The 27091-nt window shown below is 39.0% G+C and overlaps 2 protein-coding genes across 2 annotated transcripts; one reads left to right on the forward strand and one right to left on the reverse strand.

Moving 5' to 3' along the window:
- Positions 1-2474: 2474 nt before the first annotated feature.
- Positions 2475-4303, reverse strand: rasd2b (RASD family member 2b). The gene is made up of 2 exons (XM_015009625.2): positions 3284-4303; positions 2475-3132 (listed from the first exon to the last, which is right to left on the reverse strand). Exons 1-2 carry the CDS (start codon positions 3867-3869, stop codon positions 2591-2593), a joined length of 1128 nt encoding a protein of 375 aa, XP_014865111.2. The 5' UTR covers positions 3870-4303; the 3' UTR covers positions 2475-2590.
- Positions 4304-4917: 614 nt separating this feature from the next.
- mycbpap (mycbp associated protein) lies at positions 4918-22244 on the forward strand. The gene is made up of 19 exons (XM_015009628.2): positions 4918-4998; positions 7161-7259; positions 7336-7459; positions 7592-7692; positions 7805-7967; positions 8062-8177; positions 8260-8410; positions 8558-8676; positions 11415-11530; positions 12151-12265; positions 13061-13253; positions 13405-13592; positions 13759-13905; positions 15759-15857; positions 16017-16144; positions 16270-16364; positions 18213-18331; positions 19777-19932; positions 22066-22244. The coding sequence occupies exons 2-19, from the start codon at positions 7170-7172 to the stop codon at positions 22159-22161; spliced, it is 2316 nt and encodes a 771-aa protein (XP_014865114.2). The 5' UTR covers positions 4918-4998; positions 7161-7169; the 3' UTR covers positions 22162-22244.
- The last annotated feature ends 4847 nt before the right edge of the window (positions 22245-27091 follow it).

Raw genomic sequence — 27091 nt, forward strand, 5'->3', positions numbered from 1 at the left:
TGGGCTTCAATGAAGTGAAAATGGCTGCAGTTTTCTGTAATTTGAACTTTACGCACGTGGCACCTTGCTGTAGAGAAGAAATCTCAAACTTGTTTGTTCCAGAGGCAGAAAAAAAAAGAAGCTATGATTAATTATTGATCTTCGCCTTGCAGTTTATGTCCTGGTACATCGTTATGGGTTTGAACTTTTTAAAAAAGTTCATTTATTTCGGTAAATAAAATTTTAAGTCAAATGCATATACAAATTACTTACACAAAGAGAAAGATATAGTATATTACCAACAGAATTTTTATTAGTTTAATGGTTGTAGCCTCCAACTAATGAAAAAACCAAAACTCAGTTTTCAATACAGAAATGTTGACCAAGTATAAAACATGTCCATGTGCAATATATTTAATGCCACAGTCAGGACTGCTTTTATATGGATACTTCAAGATGTCATGGAGGTGATTATCTTCCTATTGATAATATATTGCAAAGTATGTCTGGAGGGCTTAAGTTAAGTGTATTTGTCCATCCATGGGCATTAAACCACATATTGGAAGTGTTGGTAAAAGTGATGTCCTGCTCAGTATGGATCATAGGAGTTTTGTTTCAGTGTTGTTGGACTTTATATCTGATGGCTTTTTAATTGTGAATTATATTTACTGAATAGTGTCTGGCTGTTTTTATGCATTTCTTATTTAAAAAAAAAAATAAAATAAAAACACCCAGCTGGGTTGGGGACTCCAGGTGAAAATTATCACCAGAGATACAACCTGGTACAGTCCATCTTTCCTTTTGAGCTTAGTGTTTATTGTACATCGTCCCTGTTTCAAACAAATAAAATAATTACAAAAATAACATCAGCATATTCTGAACAACTCCAGAACCATTTTATAAATTAAATACAAACATGACTCTGCTTTAAACCACTGAACATTCCCTCCTGTCCTTTTTCTCCTTCACAGGTGAGAGGATTGTCACTGAGCACCGTCTTGATCGCTTTGCCAATCTCCCCCTAAAAAGTGCTGAATTATTACTCACACTGTGCTCGTTTCATACATTCAGCACCAGAGTTAAAGGGAATTTATTTCAACCTACATTTGCATGAGATCCTACATTACTAATCTGAAAATAAGCGCTGAGAGTTTCCAACCGCAGTAACTTGTTCCTCCTCCTTTTTATATGCATGAACATCCTAAATATGAACATATCTAGCCTGATATAGACAGTGGAAGTGACGACCGTACAGATCTAACATCCACACAGGCTTATGAGCTGAGCTGTGCTGTGCTTGACTCAGACGAGGCTGCGTGTGAAGACTAAGAATGAGTGGCTGCAAAGATGATGCATTTGCTGCCCAAGCCCTCTGAAGGATATGGTCAGAATCTGCACTTCAATAATAACCTTCTGTTAGCTGTTCTCTCTGGCCAAATAGTGGGTTTTATTGGTGTGTTTCCAATCATCTCTCAGCATCTCTCTAACCTTATTTCTAACATTGCTCTGAGCCTTTCAGAAGTGATGACTCACACCTTCATAACAATACCCAATTTTCATTTGTGTGAAAGCCTAATGGCACCCAGGCAGTAATACTGTGCTGTAATTATTAAGTTAGATTATTTGAGCATTATTTCATCTCGTTTGTTTTTTTGTCAGTTGACAAAGCAGAAGCGATTCAGATTTTATTTCTCCAGCAAATATTAACCTGAGATGAAAAGGAGTGACCGGTGCTTTAGTGATACGAGAAGCACTGTGAATATTGAACATTGGAGATTTATTAGCGGTTACTAAGAGGAGTCCAAAGCAGTACCCATGGAAACACATCCTTTGACTCTCCGACAAAAACAGAACTTTTATCTACAATTACAAATAACCCTATTGATAGCTTTATGAAATGTTTCTCCATATTGGGATCTAATTTTTCTCCTTATTTCCCTGTTGTAATTTTACATACCAAGCATCCTTTTTTGAAGGTTTCCTTGCAAAAAAATAAAAAAATAAAATAAAATAAATAAATGATGAAGGAAACCAAATCTAAACAAATGTATTCCTGGTGTCTCCTGTCAGATCTGATAATTAGTAGGCATAGCTGGAAAACCCTGCTTTTATGTGAGTGCTAAGGGTGTGTGGGACTTCTGGCAATCACGATTCAGTTATTACGCACTCAAAACAAACACACACACACACACACACACACACACACCCACACACACACACACACACACACACACACACACACACACACACACAGGAAGAGGAAAAAACAAGTAGGTGGGAAACAGAGTTGCAGCCTAATAGATTTTTGAAAGCAGGTTATGTAAACCAAGGTACCAAGTTCCTGAGTCAACATCCTCCCACAGTGTCCTGATAGATAGATAGATAGATAGATAGATAGATAGATAGATAGATAGATAGATAGATAGATAGATAGATAGATAGATAGATAGATAGATAGATAGATAGATGTCTTTGTCAAAAGATAATAAACACGCTTTATTTTATTAAAAAATAATTGATATATTTATTTTAAAAATCAAAGTCAAATGATTTATTGACATTTCTTCGAGAATAAAAGTGCTCATGCGTTGTTTCAATCGCTCTCAGTCCGTTACTGAATTTGACATTTCTCCAGTCCTTGGCCCGGTTTTGTCCCCTTACGTGGCCCGAGGATCTGCCTAAGATCAGTGGTGAAGCTCGGTCGACGGGCCAGCGGGTACAGGGTGCCGCAGGGGTCATCTCGCCTCACCACCCTTCCTCCCTTCCACGCCGCCCGGTCCGTCCGCATGGCCTGGTACGAGCGGAGGGACACTTTGCGGTGCTGAAACGGACCCGTTTCCGTCGGAAGGCCGCCCCGCTTCGCCAGAGTCTCAAAGACTTTGTCGAGGTTGGTGCTGTCCTTCGCAGATGTTTCAAAGTACGTGCAGTCACCCCCGAGTGCTTTGAGCACTTCTGCGCGTGAAATCCCTCTCTGGGAGTCAAGGTCCGCTTTGTTGGCGCAGACCACAAGCGGGACCCGCGGCTGTGCGCAGTGCCCCGGCACCGAGGACTTGGTGAGTTTGGATTTAGCGGCCAAAATCTCCTCTCGCAGGTTGCACACCTCCTCGAAAGAGCTCCTGTCGTCGAGGCTGAAGACGAGTAGGAAAATATCTCCTGTAGAAATGACAAAATAAAAAATAAGCAATTCGAACTTGTTTAAGTTAATTTTAACGCATCGTGCAGATAACAAATTGCGCATGCAGTTGTAACATTCACCCTAATTTGTCTTGTTTAAGCTACTTTTGCGTACTGAGACAATGCGCACCAGTGAGAATGGAGAGACGCCGCTTGGCCGGGAAATCCCTCTCCCTGGAAGCGTCCAGGATGTCTATTTGGTAGGTCTCCCCGCGGATGCAAAACAACTTCCTAAGGAAATCCTCAGAGGTCGGACTGTACTCCTCCACAAACCCGTCCCGGAGGTATCTTCTGAGGATGGCCGTCTTACCAACCCGTGGCGCACCGAGAACTACGATGCGTTTACAGTTCTGCGGCTTGGTGAGGTAAAGCGGGTCCTGTCGGTGCTCCAGACCGCTGCGACGGGTCGGGCCGGGAAAGACTAAAGCTGTCAACTGATCCAGCGAAGATCTCTTGGCGGGATGGCTGCTCTTTGCGCCGCCTGTCTTCTTCTCCTGTTTCCACTGAGACGTGGCTACTTTAAGCAGACCTAAGCCCGCTTTGATTCCGGACGAACTCAGCTGCTGCGACGCGTGTTTGTACGCCAACCAGACCTTGGAGAGACCAGAGCACTGTCCGTCATTGTTCTCCTGCAGGCGCGTTTCTTTTTCGGCACATTTGAGCTGGTGCCGCACAGTAACGGAGCTGGTCGGGGCGCCAGTGGAAATGCTTCCCATGGCGCTTCTTCTTTTTTTTTCTTTTTTTTTTTTTTTTTTGCGCAGCCGAAAAGCGGACAGAATCACAGATGAGGCTGGGATTCCTCAGCTCTCTCTGTGTTTGCTGATGTCAGCTCCCTTTATATACTCGCCCCTCAGCCCCGGGAGGGATTCGACCGCGTCATGCTGACAGAAAAAAAAAAAAAAAAAGGATAGCGCTGAGCAGGGAGCAGGACACAGCGTGAATGTGCTATGCTGAAAGAATTGTCCTGTTTCTAACGTTAAGCTTTCTGTAAAAAGAAAAAATATATAATAATAAAAATAACAGTTCGGTTAGCTTGCATTTACTTGAGCAACATTTGACTCAAAAAAGTACTTTTGCTTGAGTATACTTTATTATGAAGTAAAGTTGAGTAAAATTGAGTAAAAGTAGTGGATACTCTGTTCACTGCGAGCAACTTGGCTGATTGACGAAGAAGCTCACCAGAAATTCACCTGATTGAAAGAAATTGAGTTGGGAAAAATGCTTGTGTTACCTTAGCTACTTTGTTATTTTGTGATTATGTTATTTATATTATTTTGATTTTGATCTTTGAAATGCTAAAATTTCCCCATAACATTATATTTCCCTTTGTCTGTTGGTGTTTTTTTTTTAATCTGTCGCATTCTAATGAATATACAATACTTAATCCATGGAATTTGTGTATATTCATTCTTTTATAAGGATACAATTTAGATTGTAATTATGTTGTCAATTTATGGAATTAAAATAATCCCAAAATAAAATGTTGAAATTCGTAATTAAAATATATTAAAATATTATTAAAATATTAAAATAATTAAAATACATTTTACTTAAAAATTTTATACCTTTCATAATTTACAGTGCTGTTTTATCTGAAATTAAATAAAACAACAATAATAAAAACTTTTTTTTAAATGGCAAAATAGTTGTTCCATTACAAAGAAACAGACAAACACAGAGGGGAAAAAAGAGAGGAAAAAAAAGGAAGTTGCTGCCTGTCGTCATAGCAACGCCGTAAGCTACCTGTAGCTAAGCAAGGCTAACCGCCGCGCTGACTGTACAAGGTAAACCTCTGAACTTCAGCTGCAGCGGAGTCACCGAGCAGAACAGAGCCGGGACCTTTCGGTAGGTCCGGTCAGCACCAGCTCCTCGTTTTACAGTCTCGGTTCTGCTTTGTTTAATCTCCGCAGTACTCAACTGGTGTGTCGACGCTTGGAGTACCAATAGACATAAGTTGAGTTAGCTAAAGGGAGGTTGGTTTGGAGGATGGCCTGGGTCTGACCCCTTTTGTCTGCTATAATTTAATAAGTGCTCGGCGTTCATTATTACAGAGGGAAGCAATGACTCTTGTAACGATAGAAGAAACAGAAAAGATGTTCGCTTGAAACTGGGTCAGTGTCAGAAGCGTTTGTTAATTATGTAAGTTTGTGATTATGTAATATCACAACAAGATTTTCGTTTTGAGACAAAGCCAGCCTACACAAGCTGAGAGAAAAACAGGCACAGAAATAAGAAGCTCTGGCAAAAGTTCTGATGGCTTTGGAAATATCTTTGGTATACAGGTCTGGACTTACAAGGGTATTGGGCCTACACTCTAAAAAGTGTTTTTGGGCTGTAGTTCATCTTATGGACTTATTTACATTAATTTAACTTAATTCTTTTGCTTTTGCTATGACAACTTACTTTTTTGTGTTCATTCAACTCAAAACTTACAAATCTTTAACCTGAAGGAACTTTTCACTTTGACTTTACTTAAAACAATTGAGTTCAACGCCAGTTTTGTATCCTAAGTCTGACCAACTCAATTTATTATGATCATCCAACTCAATTTACTAAGTTCTTCCAACTCAATTTGCTAAGTTTTTATAACTTAATTCATAAGGGGGTTTAACATGACAAATTTAAGTCATTCTTACTCAAATCATTTATTTTGTTCTAATAAACATTTAAAATCTCTTTGATTTAATTCTACAGAAAGTCAACTCAAACTTTTAAGAAGTTCCAAACTAAATTTAAATAATCTTTTTACAGTGTCATCTAAATACACAAATCTTTTCCTTAAATAACCTTTTTCACTTTGACTTTACTTGAAATAATTCAGTGTCCCATGTCTGACACAATGACTCAAGCTTACAGGGACACATTCCCAGTAAGTGACCGTGGCTCTGTGGATAGAGCAGTCGCCTTGTAATCAGAAGGTTGTCAGTTCAATTCCAGCTTCCTCCTGCCGTATGTTAATGTGTCCCCTGGGTACTTAATGCCAAGTTGCCTAGCATCTGAGCATTAAATACATGTGTGAATATGTGCTTTCAGTGGTCAAAAGTGTTATTTAAGTTTATTTACCATTTTTGAAGTAAACTAAATGATTTGAGTAAGACTGACTTAACAAATTGAGTTGGATGATTATAATATATTGAATTGGTTAAACTTAATAAATTTAGTTGGATAAACTTAATTGAATTGCTTGTTACCTACAGAAGCAATTCAATTAAGTTGGTTCAACTTTTTTCTTTTTAGAGTGTAGGGCTGGAGCCAGTTTTGGTGCCCCGTCTACTATGGAAAAATTATTTTACTAGTTCGATTAACATGTTATCCTGTACATCAGCAGGTATGAATTGATGCAGTGTATGTTTTAAACATCTCCGAAGCAGTAACTCCATGTTTTTCCCAAAGAAATCAAGTGTAGCTTCATAATTTTCAATGACTTGAATATTTAACAGAAAAAAAATAATAATAAAATCTTTGGGACCCCGACAAAAATCTGGTCCATCTGCTACTGCCCCCTGTAGCAACTTTTAAAAGTGAATATGCTAATTCTGATTCATGAGAAAGCATGCTCGCCTGGCCCGGCCTATCAGTTTAGGCAGGTGGTTATGTGTTGGTAAGTTTGCACTTGTTCCATTCTCATTTCATTTTCAGATGAGCAGTGCTCCTTGGGCTTGGAACATTGTACTATAATCCACCATTGCTTTAAATCGCTGCAACTTCCTCCCTGACCTGTCTGCTTTTTGATATTTAAGGACGCTTTTTGCCCTCTAATGTTCTCTGTGAACCTCTGAGGCCTTCGCAGAATAGTTGGATTTCTACTGATTTATAATGAGGTTAAATTACTTCCCAATTGTGCACTTTCAATAACACATATTGAAAGGGAAACGCTAAAAAGAAGCTTATGAATTCTTTTCAAGGTCTTGTTTGAGCTATGTGGGGGTAAACATCGAGGAAATAGCTACAGAAGGTATTATTTAAATTATGAACACGAATTTCAATTGTTCTTCGATTTATTCCAGAAGTTAAAAATGCAGGAAGAATCGTCCAGATCAGGTGATCCAGACGCCACGAATACAGCCGGGAATTCCAGGTCTTCTTGTCCGCAATGCAACGAGCAGGTGGATTTCAGCAGTACCTTCTAGTACTTTCAAACAGTTTCACGGTTTAGCGACCTAAGTTGTTATGTGATTGCAGCTTCTCAAACCAAGGCCTCCAAAAAGTCATCCAAACCCAGAGCGAGGAGAAGTGCTAAACAGAGACGGAAATGCCACGGAAGCGGCTCCTCCAGCGAAAGAGTCTCCGCACTTGGACATCTCAGGTTCTTTTTACTTTACTCCAGCAAAAAATGTTCTAGTTAAAATATTGATCTAGCTATCTGTGGATGTTTAAGCCCATATTTTTAGGCTCTAAGGTATAGTTATTTTTCCCCCTTAATTCTGTTCTTCTGCAGAATACCTTCGATTTGACGAGCATGGGATGATTCTTCCGCACTGCATCCTTGGCAGCTTAGATGATTTTCAAACGTATTTGGAGGCCAGGGGGGAGAAACATGTAACTTCAGAACACTTTTATTATTATTATTATTATTTTATTTTATTATTTTTTTGCATTTGTTTAACTACATATCCTCTGGATTTTCTTCTTTTCTCCCCCTCCAAACAAGCTGTTAAAGCACTTTCCGAAGCCTTTGAGAGATCCCGCATCTGAAGCCAACATGGAGCCTCGCACAGACAGCAGCGATGGAGAGATTTCACACCAGAGCAATGCGCTTCAGAACTGGGATAAACACATGACATATCGCAGACGGAAGCAGAAAGAATTGTCTGGTGAGGTTCTTGAGAACTTTGCGTCGGTCGTTGTACCTTTGTTTCTCCACTGGAAAGACGAGGAAAGTGAAGTCTGTATATTTGCTCTTGCAAGACTCGCTCAACTGGCCTGTGGAAAACCTGCTGATGAATCAGGACAAGCATTTGAGAGAGACAAAGGAGCAGAAGGAAATTCTAAATCAAGTCATGCCGCTCGCCTACTCTGGATACGTATGACGCGTTTGATTTTACCGGCCTGCCAGGTTTCCATCCCTTCACTTTCTTCACGCCTGCGTCTCTTTCTCTTTGGAAGGGGTACACTGTGGGCGGCGAGTTTTGGAGCCTCCCGCTGCGTCTCGGCGATGAACTGACCGGTATCGCGACCACGCTGACTCAGACCGAGCGAGGCCTAAAGAAACCCATCACACACGTGGGACACCCAGGCACCATACACAGGGAAATGGGTAAACATAGTTTCATCCCTTTAGCCTTGTTATGGAACTCTTTAATGGTTGAATTGGAGCAAATGGAAGCCCTAACGATTTAAGCCCATGCAGAATCTTTTTTTTTCTACCCCCCCATACTTTTGGGGGATATTTTTCATCTTTCAGGAATCGTTTCTACTGAGATCGAGCGTCCAGCTACTCGACCCTGGGCTCAGAGTGCTTTCCTGCAACGCAGGACGCAGGAGCTTGAACACATTGTGGACGACGTGGACTTGAAAAATCTAGTAAGACATTTTTGTCTGTTCTCAGTTACCAATGAAAACAAGTACAATCTAAAGCTATTTTTTTTTATTAAACATGTCGTATGCAAAGCCCAGATAATCATAGTTTTTATGGAACAGTTGACATAATGTAAAAAACGGAGCTGTGTATTATGACTTAAAATATGATGACTTGAGCTAAAGGCGATAATAACTTTATGTTTTCTTTTACCGCAACTGATTTCAGCTTTTAAGGTGACCCCAGGGTTAAGATTCACACATGAACCCACACAGAACTGAACAGGTATCCCTATTTGTCGCCATGATAAATCAGGTGCGATATTCTCTAGCAGACCAGCGGCGAGAGAATGACCAATTTGGACGCCTGCTTCTGCTTGCAGCCATCTTGAACTGATTCAGATTTCAAATAAAATGAAGCATGAGCCTAGTCCTTTCAGGACGCTTTTAGCTAACCAGTTTAACCGATTCGGAAAATTTCAGTTGCCAGTTATTGCTTTATAAAAAGTTTTGTTTGTTACCTAATTTGGTTTGGTTTTTAGGCATGTGTGAGAAGCCTGACGTTAGAGTAGTAAACAGAACATCCATCATTTCTACAGGTCAGTCCTTTCAGGTTTGAGATTTTAAACTTCTGCGAATCAACAGAGAAAACTTTTTCTAATACATTTTATACAGTCGACTGACATGTCATGCTATTTATTCAGAGTGTCCTTATTTTATTTTTTTATTACTTTTTTCAAATTCGGAAATCGGCGCCCATAAGATTACGTTGCAATTTAAATATTTTGGGAAAGACACAGTTTCATCAGTAAGAACATTGTAGAAGTATATGTAAACATGTTTGACCAAAGCCACGCACTTTAAAAAAAGCAATCCATACAAATTAGGTGCATACTTTTGAATTTGAAGAAAGACAATAAAAATCTCTCATTATTCTGGGATTTAGTAAATAGAAATGCTTTAATCAACCGTTTTGAGCCTCGGTTTTACAAAATCAATATGACATCATGTTTTTTTTCCCCCAGCGTTTACTTGAGTTTATTTTTCCAAACAGTCCATAGATTTAGAAGTTACCTGAGGTATTTGTTTCCCTAAATCCATCATTTCCCACACGATGTGCATAAAGGAATGTATTTCATAGCTGTAGATGGACTGATTTTATCATTACAGAAACAACTAATGGTGGAGCACTCGGCTCTGTGAAGTGCTCACACCCCCACAGGCTGCCTCACTCGGTTTCTTTGCCGAGTGATCGTTCTGTTCCAGGGCTCTCTGCAGAGAAAACAAGCTCCAGAACGCCAACAACGCACAGCGTTCTTGCGCATTCACGCAGGTTCACGTAACCTTGTAGGCTCACGGGGAATAAACACACTCCCACTCAACTACAAAAAAAATTAGCAAAGTGCTGCAATTATGCAGCAATTATTGCCTGTTAAAAGTACATCGAGTGCACAAGGCTTGCTAAAATGATTAAAGGCACATGGAAACAGCAATTAGGGCTCACGCACAAACAAATTTAGAGCGAGCACGGTTATGAAATCAAGAGTGAGCCAAAGGTAGCGTGGCTGCAGCCTGTTGGGCAGCAGAGTCTGACTTTATGCTCTGCCTGCATTGCAATGAGTCCATCAGCAGCGGCGGCCAGGCCTGAGGCGGTACAAATGTACCTCTATGCACTGACGGTTCCCACTTAATCCTATTAACTCCCTTAATAACAGATATTGATGGTGGCAGTGTTTATTCACATTACCTCCATTTTTTTTTTTTTTTTTTTTAATGATTTCAGCTGGTGTCTGGGGGCGGGTGCAGTGTGTTCTGTTGGGCCGGTGGCTAATGTGACGTTTGGGATTTGGGACGGATCGTCTGGTCCACAGCTGACTTGGCTCGGTGACATACTTCTGGCTTGGATTTTACTTGACAGTCCTCTCAGAGCTGCGGTTATCCCTGTTGCTGGTGCAGCTTCTCCTACTGCTCAACCAAGCTTGGAGACAGAGCTTCTGCTCTTACCAGCCGATTCAGCCTTGACCTTTTGCGACCTATCCTCCTTGTGAAGGTGTCAATGACTTCTGGTGCACACCTGCCAAGTCAGCAGTCTTCACCGTAAACGTGTAGCTGACTGACACAGAGACCGTTTGTGACCTTTGCAGGTGCTTTGAGTTGATTAGTTGATTAGAGTGTGACGCCACGGGGTTTCCCATAATGACCTTTTCACAGTATTCTAATTTTATGAGATGCTGAATTTTGGGTTTTCATTATGTTCTTGCTGAGTCACAATCATCAAAATGACATGAAGAAAAGACTTGGAATATATCACTCTGTGTGTGGTGCTTCTATATACGAGTTTCGCTTTCTGAGATGACTGGCAAGAAATATTGCAGCTTCACACGATATACTTTTTTTTTTTTGCACGAGTTTGCATGTGATTATGTCAGTAGAGTTTCGCTCTTTGACTAAGTAACAGAAATAAATTAACTTTTTGTGATATTTAAATGAGCTAAGGCACGCCTATAAACCCGGCCTGCGGGACCACTCCGATTGGATCTAAAGCCATCAGTGGGAAAACGCACATGAACGATCCATTAGTAATATCCTAGAACCAGGAGGTGTTTCTTTAGGAATAGTGTAACTGATCAGAGGCGAGCAGTTAAATGTGAGTGGTCCTCATGTTGTGGCTCATCAGGACAAGTGATGTCCTTTGATTTGAAGTCAACCAGGGCAACAACAACTGCATGTGACAATGTTTGCAGGATATGAGTCAACTGGAGGTGATAGGCACCGGAAAGCTGCACACTTCCTTGTCGGAGCGCCAGGATCTCTTACTGCAGAATGAGGAGAAGGAAAACGTTATGGAGGATGAGAAATTGTAAGAAAAAAGTAGCTCTTATCTGTTTTGTTGAGGGAAAACAATATGCTGCCAGTGTTGGTGTGTTTTTTTTTGTTGTTGTTTTTGATAAACAGCACATTTTTTCTTTAGAATTCAGGTAAATATGTATAAATGTGTAATAATGGCAACAAGTGCTCTGTATTTGTTTGTCTTTTCATTAACCATTTCTTAATGTTGGGATAATGTCTTTGTTGCAGAGAATCACATTTTTGGTGAAATTTTATTTTTCTCAAAAAAAAAAAAAATAACAGTCTTATCTCAGAATAAGACAGTTTTTTTTTTTGCACAGTGTCACAGCACATCAGTGCCAAACTTTAGTTCTTTTGTCACAAGCCATTCCTTTCCGCCACAATCAGTTCAGCTTGTTCATGTCGCTCCGTTTCCCGGCAAATATTATTTTAAGGCACAAAGGACAAAGTGGTCCAGTTGATAACCAGAAATATATCAGATCAAGTCAGTAAAATTCACAGATAAAATATACAGTTATGGATATAAAACATGTGAGAATTTTTTTTTTTACAACTGATTATTATTTTAGCCAATAGTTAATTATCTGAAGACTGGATATTGAAATGGCCTGGTGTTCTCATGTTGTATAGTGACAGAGACTCACTGGAGGGAACTGATGACGATCAAGCCCAGGCTTTGCCCTATCCTGCTTTGAGGATTAACGGTCAGCTTGCTGAATGGACTGGACACCCAACGTCTGATAAGGTACTGACATTATGTTTTTCACATTCTCTGGTCAGAAACGTGATATCTCTTAGGAGATAAAAAAACATTTTTTTGGGACAAATGTCTCTCCATGAGAAGAAAACACAAGGTCAACACCTTAAATTCTGCCTTTCCTGCCTTTCCATCCATCAGTAAAGGATCGGAGACAGGTGACGTTTTTCACTGAATAGTTTCACAGTGGAAATAAATTTTACCTTGTGAGCATCTCAAGCCATCTAAGGTCTGCAACCTTTACAATCCAAAGAGCCATTTTTGCCGCAAGTCCAGCGAAACAAAACTTGTTTAGAGCCACAAATGTTACGTGACCTAAGGGGAAATAACATACATCTACTAGGATTTCTGCTGTTATTTTGAAAGAGACTGTTTTATTTCTATTTTTAGCTTTTTAAAATAGAGAAAAACATTTAAAAAAAAAAGGATAGATACGCTCCATGGGATATTTGTGGAAATAATGTAGAAAAGAAAGTAGTTTAAACTTAAAAACAAGAAAATCTATGTTAAAAATGTCTCCTGTTCTGGAAATTCAATGTAATTATTCTATGACACAAGAGTAATGGCTACTAAAAACCTGCATTTGTTATTTGCTATTTGTATTAAAAACATTAGTCGGCTCTGTTTCATTTTGTAGGCAAAAGCACCGATGGGCTTTTAACAAAAATGTTATTGATTAATAACATCAATAACAGTGTCACACCTGTTATTGATGACATGCAGAGAGCATCACCTGCTCTCTGCATGTCGTGTCTTTGTGTTTTCTTCCACTGGACTGATTAGGGAGAAGTTGGAGTCAGTACCTCCGTGCTGTTCAAAACCCAGACCGGGGAAATTGTCTCAACCGACATGGAGCTGCGCAACGAAGGCAACACCGTCATCTTTTACAGCTGGAAGAAGCTTCCGAGACGACTAAGTCTGTCTCACCTGTACCAGCAGAAGGACCGTGTGCGCTTCTACTTCAGATCCTCCTCTGGTACAGATTCACAAACGCGATGGAACACCTGCCGCTGCTGTTTGTGCGTCATGTATTTGTCCATGTGTCAGCCCTTGTCACGCTACCAACACTCAGCCTTTTGCATTTTTTTTAATTTTATTTTATTTATTTTATTTTCACTTTAACTCAGGTGTGATTCATCCCAGCGAAACCCAGCAGCTGGAGTTCATATTTAAGTCAGAGGAGCAAGGTCTCTGGACTGAAATCTGGGAACTCAACACCATCCCTGTGTTGTTGCGAGGAGCCTCGATTCAGATCAGGCTGAGTGGGGTGGCCATCAAACTGGACCAAACTGCAGATCAGAGGAGCTTCTTAGAGGTGACTTCACCAGCACAGTGTGTTTCAGAAAGGAATGAAAAAGTCATTTCCGTTCATAGAAAAGTGCACTTTTGTGGCTTCATCTTGTTTCGTGTGTGCGTGTGTGTGCGCGTGTGTGTGTGGGTGTGTGTGCGCGTGTGTGTGTGCGTGTGTGTGTGTTTAACAGAACAAGCTGGAAAAGATTGTTGTGGAAAAGTACTGCCGATCGATGTTGAACGGGCTCGTCAGGGTTATCTACGTCCCTGAAAGGCCCAAGTCACCTGCAGAGCTTTACCTCACTGAAGAACAGCTGTTCCAGAACAAAAACCCCAGGGTACATTACCTCCTGGAGAAAACCTCCTACATTATTCATTTTTCTCAGCTTACTGACTTTCTCGTATAATATTGTTACAACTTTATTCTCGTATGCTTTTCCTTGCCAACAAAAAAGCATTTGGTTACCGCTGACATATTCCTGTCTTAATGTTTGACATCGTTTAAAGTGACTGATTTTCTGAAGCAGACGTGGCTTTTGAACACATTTCAGAAGTTTTTTTGTAGTTTGGAGGTCAGGACTATTTCAAAAACGTAATGTCAGCCTCCTTTATTATTATTATTAGAAATGATGTCAATGTGTTTGGCTCGTTCTCCTCTGACACCCGTTTGTGTTCAAGCGTCGCTCAATCAGCTGTTGGTTTTACATCCATTTAAACATTTTAATTTTTATATAGTGCACCTTCGTTATTTAATCCACCTCGCAGAATGCACCTGCTGTACTACTACAAGTACTAACTTTTAATTTGATGACACCATGCTCGGCAGATGCTAATTAAGTGTTTCAACCATTTTATCCAAACTGCACATTCAAAATTGTTGTTTACTATGGATAAAGGTGTCTTAGCATAATCTTCTGGAACACCTTTTAAAAGTACTGACCATGACGCTGTTGAAAATTGTAAATGGACCAAATATAACTTCGTGGTTAAGCTTGAATACTCCAAAACACGTCTTTGTAGGTCGTCACGTGAATGCGGCCCTGCACCAAACCGCTACCTTCGTTGTGGTAGTTTTGATGTTGTGGTGACTGAGCTGCTTGCCTGTTTTAATCCTCGACACCATGACACGTGTCATTTGAAGCGCTTCGGTCATTTCTTCTAATCCCTTTCAGCTCAGTCCTGACGTGTCGTAGGTTTTTCTTTGACAGTGTCTATTGCAGATCCCTAGTCACAGCTCGTGAGTCAGTGTGAGATGACCCAGTAATGGATCCATTCATCGTGCGCTCCGCCTGCTGAAAGCGTTCGTTCTTCCTAAGCAGAGCCGTTATTACAACTCCTATTCATATTAGCACGCTTTGGGGCGAGCTAATTATTTATTATTGATTACAAAGGAGAATGGCTTTAAATGAAATTTTATCCATGTGAGCGGGAAAAAACCCCCACCACCACCTAGAAGTGTGTTAATCAGTTTTGTTAGCTTCTTTAAAGAAGGTCTTTGAAGTGCAACCAAACTTTTAGCTGAAAGCATTGCCTCTTTTCTCTTCTATCGTTGAGATAGAAGAGAAAAGCGTTTCTCATAAAATAGCCAGAGCTACCTTCTGCAAGTCTTTGAAATTGCCTGCTGCTAATGACTGAACTAGAATAAAAAATAATGTTGAATTTATTTTTACAATTTTCAACACACTTTAAAAGATGTGTGTATGTATGTTTTTTATTTATAAACTGACATTTTATCGTTTTACATATCCATATGTTTTAAAATTCAAGAAAACCTTTCATCAAGCATAATGTTTTTTTCCCTCAAGCACTGGTGATGGTCTTTCACTTTAAAATCTGGAGTTCAATATGAAATGTTTGTTTCTTTTCTCCTTCATTCATAGATTCAGTGTCTAATGTTTTAATGAGATATTAGAATTTTCAATATTTACTTTATTAGGTTATAATTGTGTGACTATAGAAACCATTACCTTAAAAAAAAAAAACTCTTCATATCTACAAACTATTTTACTGTTCTGAAAATATTTTTTCCCTCTTATTGAAATATGTGTATTTACTTTGTTTCTTTATTTGCCTTTAAGGATTGTATCATAAATTTTGTAATGTTATAGGCCAAAGCTGTGCAGAAACAGAGAAAATGTTAAAGTAAACTCTTGAAAGTATTGTTAAATTTATTCCATTGTTATGGTTTTAGTTGCAGTACCATTACCAGCCAGTAGAGGCCCTAAAGACACTGTGGCAACAGGTGAATCCTGAGGGCACCTGGGATCTCTCTTTTAACACTCTTCGACAGGTAATGCTAACATGACGCTTCGAGGTAACTGCTTTGAGCAAACGTAGACCATGTTGCAGCACATCACAGAACAAAAGCAAGACATAAACAGGTCTATGTCATCTATAACACCTGTATAATATTCTGTTTTTATCCTCCTGTTTTGTTGTGGTTCGGCAGGCTGTATTGTCTCTGCCTGATGAGGATCCTATCAAAGAAGAGAGCATTTCCCAGCTCAAGTCTCTGCATCTGCAACTTTGTGATCCTCCCGCTAGAAAACACCGCCTTCTAACTCCGGCAATTATTGGGTAATAGTACATAGTGCAATACACAAACATGCATTATGCAGGTTCTGTTTTTTACATGTATGTTTTGCGCCTAGAAATTGTACAATAATATTGTTTGTGGTGGTGGTGTTTGGTGCCCTCTGCAGGCGACAACTGTGGATAAACCTTTTGGACTTGATGGGAACTGAAGCCTGCAGGCTCAGAGCTGCGATGGGCCTTCCAGAGAAAGATACTTGGTCTGGTAGGAGGCATGAACTCATAATCCCAGCTCATTGTGACACTCAGCTCTATGACAAAACTACATTATCTTACACTTACTATGCTATTTCTCCAATCCCTTATAGGGTTTTATTTTGAATCAAGGTAGGGCTGCAACAGTTCATTGGATTAATCGTGATGAACTGATTATTGAAATAATTGTCAACTAGTTCAGTAATTGAATAGTGGCTAACTAGAGCGTAGAGACTCTGAAACATCTCAATTGGTGAAAGAACAACACTCCTCAGAGTAGTAAATTAGCCAAAATTGTGCAAAAAATATATACATTTTGTAGATAAGATAAAAATCCTTCTTTGTTCTACCCAGAACTCTTCAAGTGGCATAGTTTTACTTTCACCTGGTTTAATTTTTTTTTAAAGAAATCTTCTATTAGACGCCTTTCGCTATTCAACTATTGATGAATAAATATTAAATAGGTCAAGTCAAGTAGTAATTCTTTTAGTTGCAGATGCATACTTTGCTACAAATGATCAAGAATGCACTAAACGAATACAATGTTACTGCATTCTAGGCCACAAAATGTTTATTTTCTTATTTTAAAAAATTAATTAAAGTTAATTAGTTGTTTATTTGCATTTTTATTGTATTTAATATACTGCTCAAAATAAGCTTATATGAATAATCTGTAGAATATGGCCATTTTTCTATCTGATTTTTCTATCTGATTACTCGATGACAAATAATTAATTACTAAAATAATCGTTAGCTGCAGCCCGAAATCAAAGCCAAAATACAAAATATTTTAGAAATACTGTTCAGAAAATACAAGCCCTTACGTTAATAGATGAGGAAATCTCTACGTGACATGATAGAGAAACAGCAGAAACAGAAACATTTAGCTCAGTTAGCCTAACAGCATGAACAATGTCATAAAAACACCTTCAAAATCCTGGATGGTTGTGAAAAGCTCCAGAGGGCCAGAACAACAACCTAAATTGGATAAAATGTCTGCTGTTGCTTATATGTAATATATAAGTTAAATATAATTTAACTAATTAATTAAATTAGTTAAATTATATTTAACTAATTTAATTAATTAGTTAAATACAGATTTAACTAATTAATTTATTCAGTCATTCATTCATTTAAGACGCTTTTTAACTGGCAATCAAGATTGATGAGCCATAAAACCAGACGCTGACTGTTAAAAGATTGCAAAAAGAAAGATCTGATAACTGAAATAACTAAAACACCAAGATATTTTAACTGCTTATATCATACTATATCAAGCACAACATTATATGTATATATATATATATATATATATATATATATATATATATATATATATATATATATATATATATATATATATATATATATATATATATATATATATATATATATATATATATATATTATATATATATATATATTTTCTTTTTTCTTTTTTTTTTTTTTTGCAGGATTCAACAATAATGTCACAATTACATACTTTCCTGCTATGATGAGGCGTTATTGTCTGTTACGATGGACTTCACTTAGAAGGAATCACATTTTCAAATCGAGAGCTGCAGTCCATGTTACAAACTAAACAAAAAAAATTTCTTGAAAAGTACAAGGAGGGATATTTATTTTTTAATTTCGTTTGTAGTTATTGTTACGTATTCTGATGTATCTAAACAGAGATAAAGCCAAATCAAACTATTAACCTTAGGGGGGGGAAAAATAAAAAAAGAGGAAAAAGCTCCACTGCAACAAATTTCAGTAAATTAGCTTCAATTTTCACAGCTCAACTGTTTGTTTTGGACTTTGCATCAGATGAAACATTCTCCTGTTCAGGATTCCTGTTTTCTACATTACGCCCTAGATGTGGGATCTCCGTCGCCCTCCGATGAAAGGAGAGACTCATTGGGTGGAGCAGAGAAGAGAATGAAAATGAAGGAACTCGGCAGATCAGACTCCAAAGAGTATGACAGCTCGTTAGAGGTAAATGCACGTCAGTGTCAGAGTGGCGCAGAAGAGAGGCCGTGTCTGTGTGGCGGCGAATGCCTTTGCAGCTCACTAACCATCACGAACAAAGAGACCGAGGAGAGTTTGCAGTTGTTTTGCCGCAGAGTCGAGAGCACTTTGGATTATAAGCGTGAATTAAATTTGTAACCCACAAAACACATCACTGAATCCAACAGTCGAGCTGATCCGATCATGAGTCAGACTCCACTTTAACCAGGCTGTCAAGCCGTCATCCATTCATCTGCTATCCTAGTGTTTTGTTACTACTGACTGCCGCCCCCACATAACCACACACTCGTCCTCAGAAAGGCACTCGTCTGCAATATTCGTTTATCTTCACTAGATCCTTAAAATTATTATATATATTTTTTTTAGATTTGTCACTTCATATCTGTTCCACGGCTTTGTGGTGAATCTTATCAATTTGCTCGTCTCTGTGATGGTGTGTGACGACAGGCAGAGTCCCGAAGTGATGATCTTCTGTTCTAAGTCGGTACATTTCGCCCAATAACATAGAAAATAAAGGCTTTCTGCCAAGAGTTGTGTCCTTTTTCAGGGTTGTAGAAGTAACTTAGCAACACAGCGGCTGTTCAGTTTTTAATAAGAAGACTTGTTTGGACAAAATAATTACGCAACAGTGCCTTTTAACACTTTGCTATATTACAACTACAACTTCTGTGAATTTTATCAGGACTGTATGCTTTAGATGAAAACCAAGTAGAGCACTTATTCTCATACATTTCAGTTGAAAATCTAAAAACCGGCATATTTATAGCTCATCCTCAGTCAGCCTTATATTATCCGTGAACTTCTGCTTTAACATTTAACCACCTGCATCCACATCAGTTGGGCTTTGACTTTCTAAAATGTGGATGTGCTTTGATCTAAACCTTTCTAAGTGGAGCTTTGGCTGTTTAGGGTCATTGTCCTGCTATAGGATATACAGTATATATGATTTGTGGTTGTAACACAAAGAGATGACAAAAATATAAGTGAATATTAATACCCCTCCACCCCTTTCTCCAAATCCCCTTAATCACCAGGAACTTCTTTTCTGACCCTCGTCCTGTAACTTCTGCTCTAACTGCTCACTACTTATTATTCACCATCTTTGACATTTACCAGAAGATCGGCGACGCAGCTTTATCTGTTCGTATTCTGCTGAGCAGATTTTCCTCTCCTTGTAAAGGTTGAGTCATTGGGTAAGGTACAGTTTATTACTCATAGGGCGCCATGGAAACGGAACATTTTGTGACAAATGTGCACCTGCTCTCAGACAGCATGCCAAGGTGTGAATTATTTGCACCTGTGCCACTCCAAGCCATCTTTGACAGATGCTCGCACAGCTACGCGCTAACATCTCTGTTTGCTCTGTAAATTGCAACTGTGTTTAACCGCAACTCGGCATAATCTTTCCACAGTTCTGTGTCACGAAGAACAAAAGAACGGATCACGCAGGCAAGCGTTCCAAAGACAGACAAAATAAGGAGTCTGAGTCTGATTTTAGTTTGTTGTCCGACCTCGAAAACGCAGAAGAAGAAACCCTCTTGATCTACAAAAAAGCTTTGCATAAAAAGGCAAGTTATGTTGTTTTGTTTTGTCACAATGCATCACTGAGAGTTTTGTTTTGTATTTTTTATTCACTCTGAGACATTCCTGGGTCGGTCTCTGAGGTTCTGATGCTTGAACTGTTCATTAAAGTTTCCTTGACTACTACTGAGGAGATAGGAGGTCAAGGGGTCACATAGATGCATCCCCCTCACCCTAGGCTAGTACCTGGGACAGCTGTAGTTCTCTTTAAAGTGTAACTTAACCTCCCGTGAAAGCTTAACCCCGCACACAGACACATTCTGAAAACTCCACCAAAGTGGGTGGAGTCAAGAGATACTGAGGGGCGTGGCCACGCGTTGGGATAAGCGGAGGGGTTTAATCAGGAGTGTGGTCAGGACGAGGGAAAGCGCTGTTGCCAACTTAGCGACTTGTTGCTTTATTTAGAAACTTTGAAGGCCCTCTACCAACTTTTTATTTTCAGGAAAGGCAACGAGCCCACAAATCTAGCAACTTTTCTGACATTGGCGCTAAGACATGAAGCACAAGTTCTTTGATTCCCTTTCCTTTCATAATGTTCAAAAACCAGAAACTGCAAAGAAAGTTATTTTGAACAAAAAAAAATGAAGGACGCTTCCACAACCACCTGACAGACAGACCACAGTTGGTTGAGACCGAAGTGTTGAGCGACTGAGAGCATGCAGGAGGTTATGAGGTTTGAAGGAAGCGTTGTGTCTGAATGTCGAACTAAAAGCTACAGTATGTACAGGGGACACGTGGAACACCTTGTAGCATGATGTGGGAAAAAAAACAACATATCTTCAGTGTTAAGAAGAGCAGAGGAAATTCTGAGAATGATAAAAAAAAAACAAAAAAAAAAACAGAAATTAGTCAAACGCTCCATTCTTGGAGAGGAGATGAAGGTAGTGGAGCACAACAACAAATATGTGGGTGTAGATATGAACAAAATGCAAGGTTGGAACGAGTTACATTATAGTCTCTTGTTTTTGGAAGCGTATTTCGAAAGCTTTCCAGAAAGACTTTGTACATATTTGAGAATCCTGTGGTGAAAATGCAAACTTTTTTCTAAATAGCCATCTGCTGGACTATTTGTGTCAGAGTGACACAAATAGTTCCAAAAAACAAAAAAACCTAAATAAAAACTCCTACTGAACTGAAGGGAAAAACACACACACACACACACACACACACACACACACACACACACACACACACACACACACACACACACACACACACACACACACACACTGGCTTGATAACAAGCCTCGTGTGAATACTGAGACCAGGTAAGATCCACGGCAAAAAAATCCCATACAGCAGGTCATTCCTGGATCACTCTGCAGCAAGGCCACCAGTAACACTCTGCAAACTGTTATAGATGGATTTATGCCATTAGCGGAAAAAAAAAATTGAGGAAGAACATCTTTTTCTTCACATCACATTCCACTTGAGCATTTGTTTTCAATGGATTTGTCTGGTACATTCTCACAACACTAAGTTAATATCTCAGCTACCTGCTAATTATCTCTTATTACCATCCTCTCCCATGTTTTTTGGTAGACCTTTTAAATTCTTTCTTTATGATCAAAAACAGTAATTCTGGTCTTAAACTAGCCTATGTTTTGCCTCAGATAGAGGGTCTGGACCCTCGGCTATTGAGAAATGATACCTCACTGGAGGTATGGACTCTGTTAAAGTCTTAAATTTTAAGTTATTGTTTGACCCTAAGATAATTTAGCCAGTTTGACGCTATGAAGCTTACCAAATATTGCCTGTGCTGTAAACGACCACCCATTTGGAAGCGTACAGCCAACTCAGACTGAACGGACATTGCTAAGACTATAGGCAGACTACAATACAGAAAATCGATGTCATCAATCACAAGTCCTCCTGTTTGCTGATTGGCCCGCTTGAAATTCTACCAGAGGAATCCACTTCAATGGGAGAGAGCCCAGAGGGAGCGGTGAAATGAGAAGAATTGCCAGTAGCCGAGCTAGTCTTAAACTAATCTTAAGATTTTCTTGATGAATTATTCAATTTCCCCCCATGTATTAAACAAAAGTCAAACAAAAGGGAAAAGTGAATGAATAATGTATGAAAAGATGCTGAAATTAAGTCTCGTGTTGGTTTTCTGGCAGGTTTATATTTGGATGGAAGAACTTGTGTGCAATCTGTGTGACCTGATGGAAGAGATTCAGGTGGGTGATGGACAGACCCCACACTGCTGCGCCTGAAAGGCAGGCTGGGTGAAACGAGAAAGGACTAAACAATCAGACGTTACTTTTGTTGACGAATCAATAAAGTTTGTTTTACTGAACACCGAGTATTCGAGTATTTGCTCACGCCTTCAGTCTCCCCTCAGTGGATGCTGTTAATCGCTGACGAAGCAAAAGACGCGCCCCCGTCCCTCCTCTCTGTCACCCGCTTCTCCCCTGCTGCGTGTGTGCAGCTCAGCTCAGCGTGGTTGGCCTGGGAGAGTGAGGGAGGGTGAGTGAGTGAGCGGTGTGTTGTAGTTTATCCAATGCGGATTTCACAGTCACCGACTGCCTGCTCGAAAAGCCTCGGATCCTCCAGGATAGGCCGGGATCGCCGCTGAAAGCCTTTTAACTTTACGGCTTTTTTTTTTTTTTTAATTTTGTCTTATTTTTTTTTTTATTTATTTTTTGTTTTTACTAACAACAAAAGACCCGCAGTGATCTGGAGACTCTTAAAAGCAGGACGAAGATGCGGGGAAGAGACTTGTCCCTACGCCGCTAGGCTGATCCCGGCAGAGGGGAGAGAGCTGATCTGTATCTGCGGCAGGAGTTTTGAGAGGAAAGCAGCGGCAGCAGAAAGGCGAGGATGCTCGGCGGTCAGGGCGAGAGATGAGCAGCGGACATGGTAAGAAGCACAACACACACACACACACACACACCGTTGCCCTTTAATTTGCGTATTCGTTTTCATTGCATTGCCTCCACCGTCGCTTTACCTTTTAGCATACGTGTGTGTAATGCAAGAAGGCAATCGATGCTTCACATGGCAAATCCTCTCATCCACCGCATGAGGGGGCGTGTTAAGACGCGTTGGGGGTAAAGAGGGGGAGTTTATGCAGACCTCTGACGGCCCCACTGCCTCCCTCATCTCCCCCTTCATCGCCACCCGCTAAAATCCACCATCATTTCAGTCCTCTACCGGTAACCACTGCTTAGTCACTGCACACCAAGCTCCACCTGCTTATTGCTTTTTCTTATGTAGGCAAGCTACTATGTAAAATAATGAAGCGTGCACCTGCTACCCCAGCACGCATGCGCACTTTCGGACAACGGGGTGACGTTAATTCCGAGAAAATGACGCACGGGACTTTAAAACTTGAACATTATTTAAGTCGATAAATGAATTGAAGCCCCACTTTGTCACTTTATTACTGCATTCAGACTCAGTTTCTGGCGTGGGTTACCGTTGAAACCAGATATTTTCATTTGAATAAAAATACATTTCTGACTATCTGAAGTCAAATCAGATCTACGTTTTCTTGTTTTAAATCAGTTAAAATCACTAAAATTATTTCTATTTACTAAATGCCAGAAAACTTTTAAAAAATGTTTTGCAACTTTTTTTGTATGTTGTGTTTAAAGCATTTAATTTGAGCCAAAAAGATAATTTACCTTAACATGATTTGCTTGGATTGTTTCAGTTTAATGAATATTTATTATCCCTAATGGCCCAATGACTTATTGATCTGTGTAATTGAAATAAAAGTTGGCCTATATTTTATATGTTAAACAAGATTATTGAAGGCAGGAATTTTATTTATTTTTTGCTAGTGTTTTATTCTGAGACCAGTCAGGTGGGGCATTTTAAAACACAAAATCTTGCTATATTTTAGTTTACTTTGTCCCTGCCTAGAATGTAGTATACTACCAGAAAAAATATTAATAAGAGCAAAAAAATTAGTTTTTCTATATAATAGTGAATTGAAGCTGCTTTTTTTAATTTGTATTGTTTTGATCTCCAAAGATTTTTGCCATCAGGTCAGAGTGAATATTCATTCAAAGATTGAAAAGAGTAATTTCACTGCTTCCTGCCTCTTAATTATCTTTATATCTATTTTATTAAACTGGACACATGGATCTAAAACCTCACAATAGAATAAAAAAACACTGAGTCTACAAAATGTAATCTATTTTTATAGTCACATGTCAATAATTACAATGTGCTATAAATAATCAACATTTGGTTGAAGAAAACCCAGCCTTGAGCTGACAGAAACAGCAGGCCTTTATCACACTGCTACATCAAAAGTGAATTACTAAAACAGGTCGATAACAAATCATGACTACTGCACTAAGCCATACTTCACACCCTAAAGTCCGGTGTGTTATAGAAAAGCATATGAAAAAGTTGATGTAACTGAAAACTTGTATTTCAATAAAAAGACTAAATATACTTTAATTTTATTTGAACTGTTGCACGCTAGTGATAGATGTGTGTGAGTCACAAAATGTTTGCTTTCAACCTAACATTGCTCTGTGTGATTTATTCTGTTAATTCCCAGAATGTCTCCACAGTTTGAGCAAATGCATTATATGAGTCTGCTACGTCTCAGAGGGAAACATCTGGTTATCTTGGGATGCTATTCCACTTTTTGGTTTTATGTGTTATAATCTTTACATCAACACTTTGGCCCTGGGAGTATTTTACACATCACGGGGTTTTGACCATCAAATGAAATTTCTCTCGTCATACTGTTTGTATGACAACGTTGAATTCCTCATCAGAGCACTGTTTACGCTCTGTGTGTCGTATTAGTTCCTCAATTTGACATGTTTGTTGTGACGCGAGGCTCAGACGAAGACGACCGAATCATAGTGTTTCCAAACACATTTCCAGTTTTTTAGCACGAGCTAGCGAGTGAGCGTGTGCATCGGTGTGTGAGCCGGTCGAAGATGATTGTGCAGAAAGCTGATACTGATTGCAGCTGCTGAGCATTAGTTCCCTCTTCATACTCGTCCTTCTCTCTGTGTGCCTCTTGCACCTATACAGTCTCCTTCATGCTCGTCCCCTCAGTGTTTTGTAACAGAGCCATCTGCATCTTAGGCTCCCGCTGCTGCTGCTGCTGCTGATGTTGGCTTTTCAGCCAAACGAGGCGTCCTCTGCATCCTTCCAGTGTGAGCGGTTATAGAGCAGCAGTGAACGGTTATCAGACAATTTGATTTTGTGGTTTTAAATAGACTGGATAATAGCACAGTTGCACAAAGTGCTCAATATGGACTCAGGTGATTAAACTATTGGTTTATTTATAGTTTTGTCTTTTTTTTCTGCCTTTTGCCTACAGTATTAAACTAAGACCTAATCAAATAGATTTTTGGGGGGCCGGGGGACGAGGAGTAATACATGTCTAACTAGTAAAGTAAATAAAAGGCCTGAATCAATTTGGATAAGGCTTTAGACAATTTTTTTTAGAATTTATAATAATGTAAATATAAAGATACCAAAATGTTATGCAATGAAATTATACTGTACATGCAAGTCTTTGGTGCAGGGGTGTCTAAAGAGTGGCCCTTAAAACTGTTTTGTTCGACCCCCGATACAAGTCTACAATAGTAAACATTTGGCAAACAGAAAACAACTGAGAACCTAAAAAATTGGAAATTGTCTTTTCCGTTTAAAGGGCAACAGTCCAAAGCCCTTTTTCTGCTTTAGATCTCCAATGACATTCCAATATCATAGAAATGTTAGTTTTTTGTTTGTATATAATGTCTGCATTTTTAATTTTATTTAATGTACGCACAGTACTGCTTGAGAGAGTGAAATATCTGAATATTTAACCTGTCAGCAATAATAAACGAATGATAAAGATTGCTGGATTCCTGGATCTCATTGATTTGTCAGGCTGGAAATAGCACAAAGCAAAGACATAAATGTAATTTTACTTTTTTTTTTAGAAAACTTTGTAAGAGCATTTGTTTACTTCAAGAGCCAACAAAAAAAAACCTTTCTCTGAGGTTCTCCCTGCTTTATTTATTTTAATAATAGACATACACATTGATTAGCACTTATTTTGATCGCTGTCCTTTGAGAAGGCATCTCAGGACGAGTTTTACTGTACAGCACTATTGACGTACTGGGTACTTTGAAGTGCCTTACAGGAAGAACAAATGAACAGAGGTAAAATAAAACATCTTATGTGACAAAAAAAAAAAAAAAAAAAAGAGAGGAAAAAGTGAGCATTTCGGTGATAAAACTTATGCAAATCACAAGTCGAGATGGCAGCGGAACAACCTTAGCTTGTTTTCGTTTTCCATTCTGCATATTGCACTCAAAGAATGGCAGCGTGACGCACCGAAAACCTCCCTGGCCTATGACTAAGACATATGCACAGCTATGACAACAGATTAGGTCATGCATGTAGGCACGTGTGACACACTTTGTATGCATCTAAAACGAACAGGCTGCTTATGTTCTTAGGAACATGTTAGGTGATGTTCAGTAGCACTTTTAGCTGTGTTTGTATTCAGATAGATTATTTAAAAAAAGAATCGATTCGTGGAAGAACCTTCACTTGCTTGAACATGTTCACACCACTGTTCAGATCCCAGATTTTTGTGCTGTTTAAAAAAATAAATCAGGGCGTGAAAAATGATTTCAAAACGTTTTCTACATACAGCATGACGCTTATCTTATACAATTTATCTGAAAAACAAATCTGAAAAAAATATGTTGCAGTAATTTTGGTTGCATGAGTCTACACATCCTTTGACGCTTTGCTGAAACAATTTTTTAAATAAATGTTTTCTTTTTTTTTTTTTTTTTTTTCTCTTGCTCGGTAAAAATATTTACCCACTTTGCCTTGTGAAACCTCTTCAAGTTTTTACGCAAATTTAACAAATTTGGAGAGTTATGCCAAAATAGAAGGGGGTGAGTCCGTTTTTCTGAGAGAAACGTTTTGTTTTCAGGTCATTTGGAAACTTTTTGCAAAAATGTTATGACCATTTATGTTTTTAATGCACTGGATTTAGGCGCTAAAATGTTTTTATTTAAGTATAAACTGAAGTTGGAGATTTGAAAGCTATTATCAAATAAGTTGTAATGTTAAATCACATCACTAGATGTTTTTTATTCCCTTTTAATTCCAAATTGCTATAGATTTCAGTAAAAAAGAAAGTTCTACTTACTGATTTA

This window comes from Poecilia mexicana, unplaced genomic scaffold, assembly GCF_051168715.1.
Source record: "Poecilia mexicana isolate PSO_F unplaced genomic scaffold, ASM5116871v1 scaffold_1, whole genome shotgun sequence".
Classification (NCBI taxonomy): Eukaryota; Metazoa; Chordata; class Actinopteri; order Cyprinodontiformes; family Poeciliidae; genus Poecilia; species Poecilia mexicana.

What these genes read in the sequence shown, in the direction of transcription:
- rasd2b (XM_015009625.2), bottom strand. Translation starts at nt 3,869, where the DNA reads ATGGGAAGCATTTCCACTGGCGCCCCGACCAGCTCCGTTACTGTGCGG. An exon ending in GCGTCTCTCCATTCTCACTG is followed by an intron (nt 3,133 to 3,283) that starts GTGCGCATTGTC and finishes TCATTTCTACAG; the next exon opens with GAGATATTTTCCTACTCGTC.
- mycbpap (XM_015009628.2), top strand. Translation starts at nt 7,170, where the DNA reads ATGCAGGAAGAATCGTCCAGATCAGGTGATCCAGACGCCACGAATACA. An exon ending in AGGCCAGGGGGGAGAAACAT is followed by an intron (nt 7,693 to 7,804) that starts GTAACTTCAGAA and finishes CCTCCAAACAAG; the next exon opens with CTGTTAAAGCACTTTCCGAA. An exon ending in AGTATGACAGCTCGTTAGAG is followed by an intron (nt 18,332 to 19,776) that starts GTAAATGCACGT and finishes ATCTTTCCACAG; the next exon opens with TTCTGTGTCACGAAGAACAA.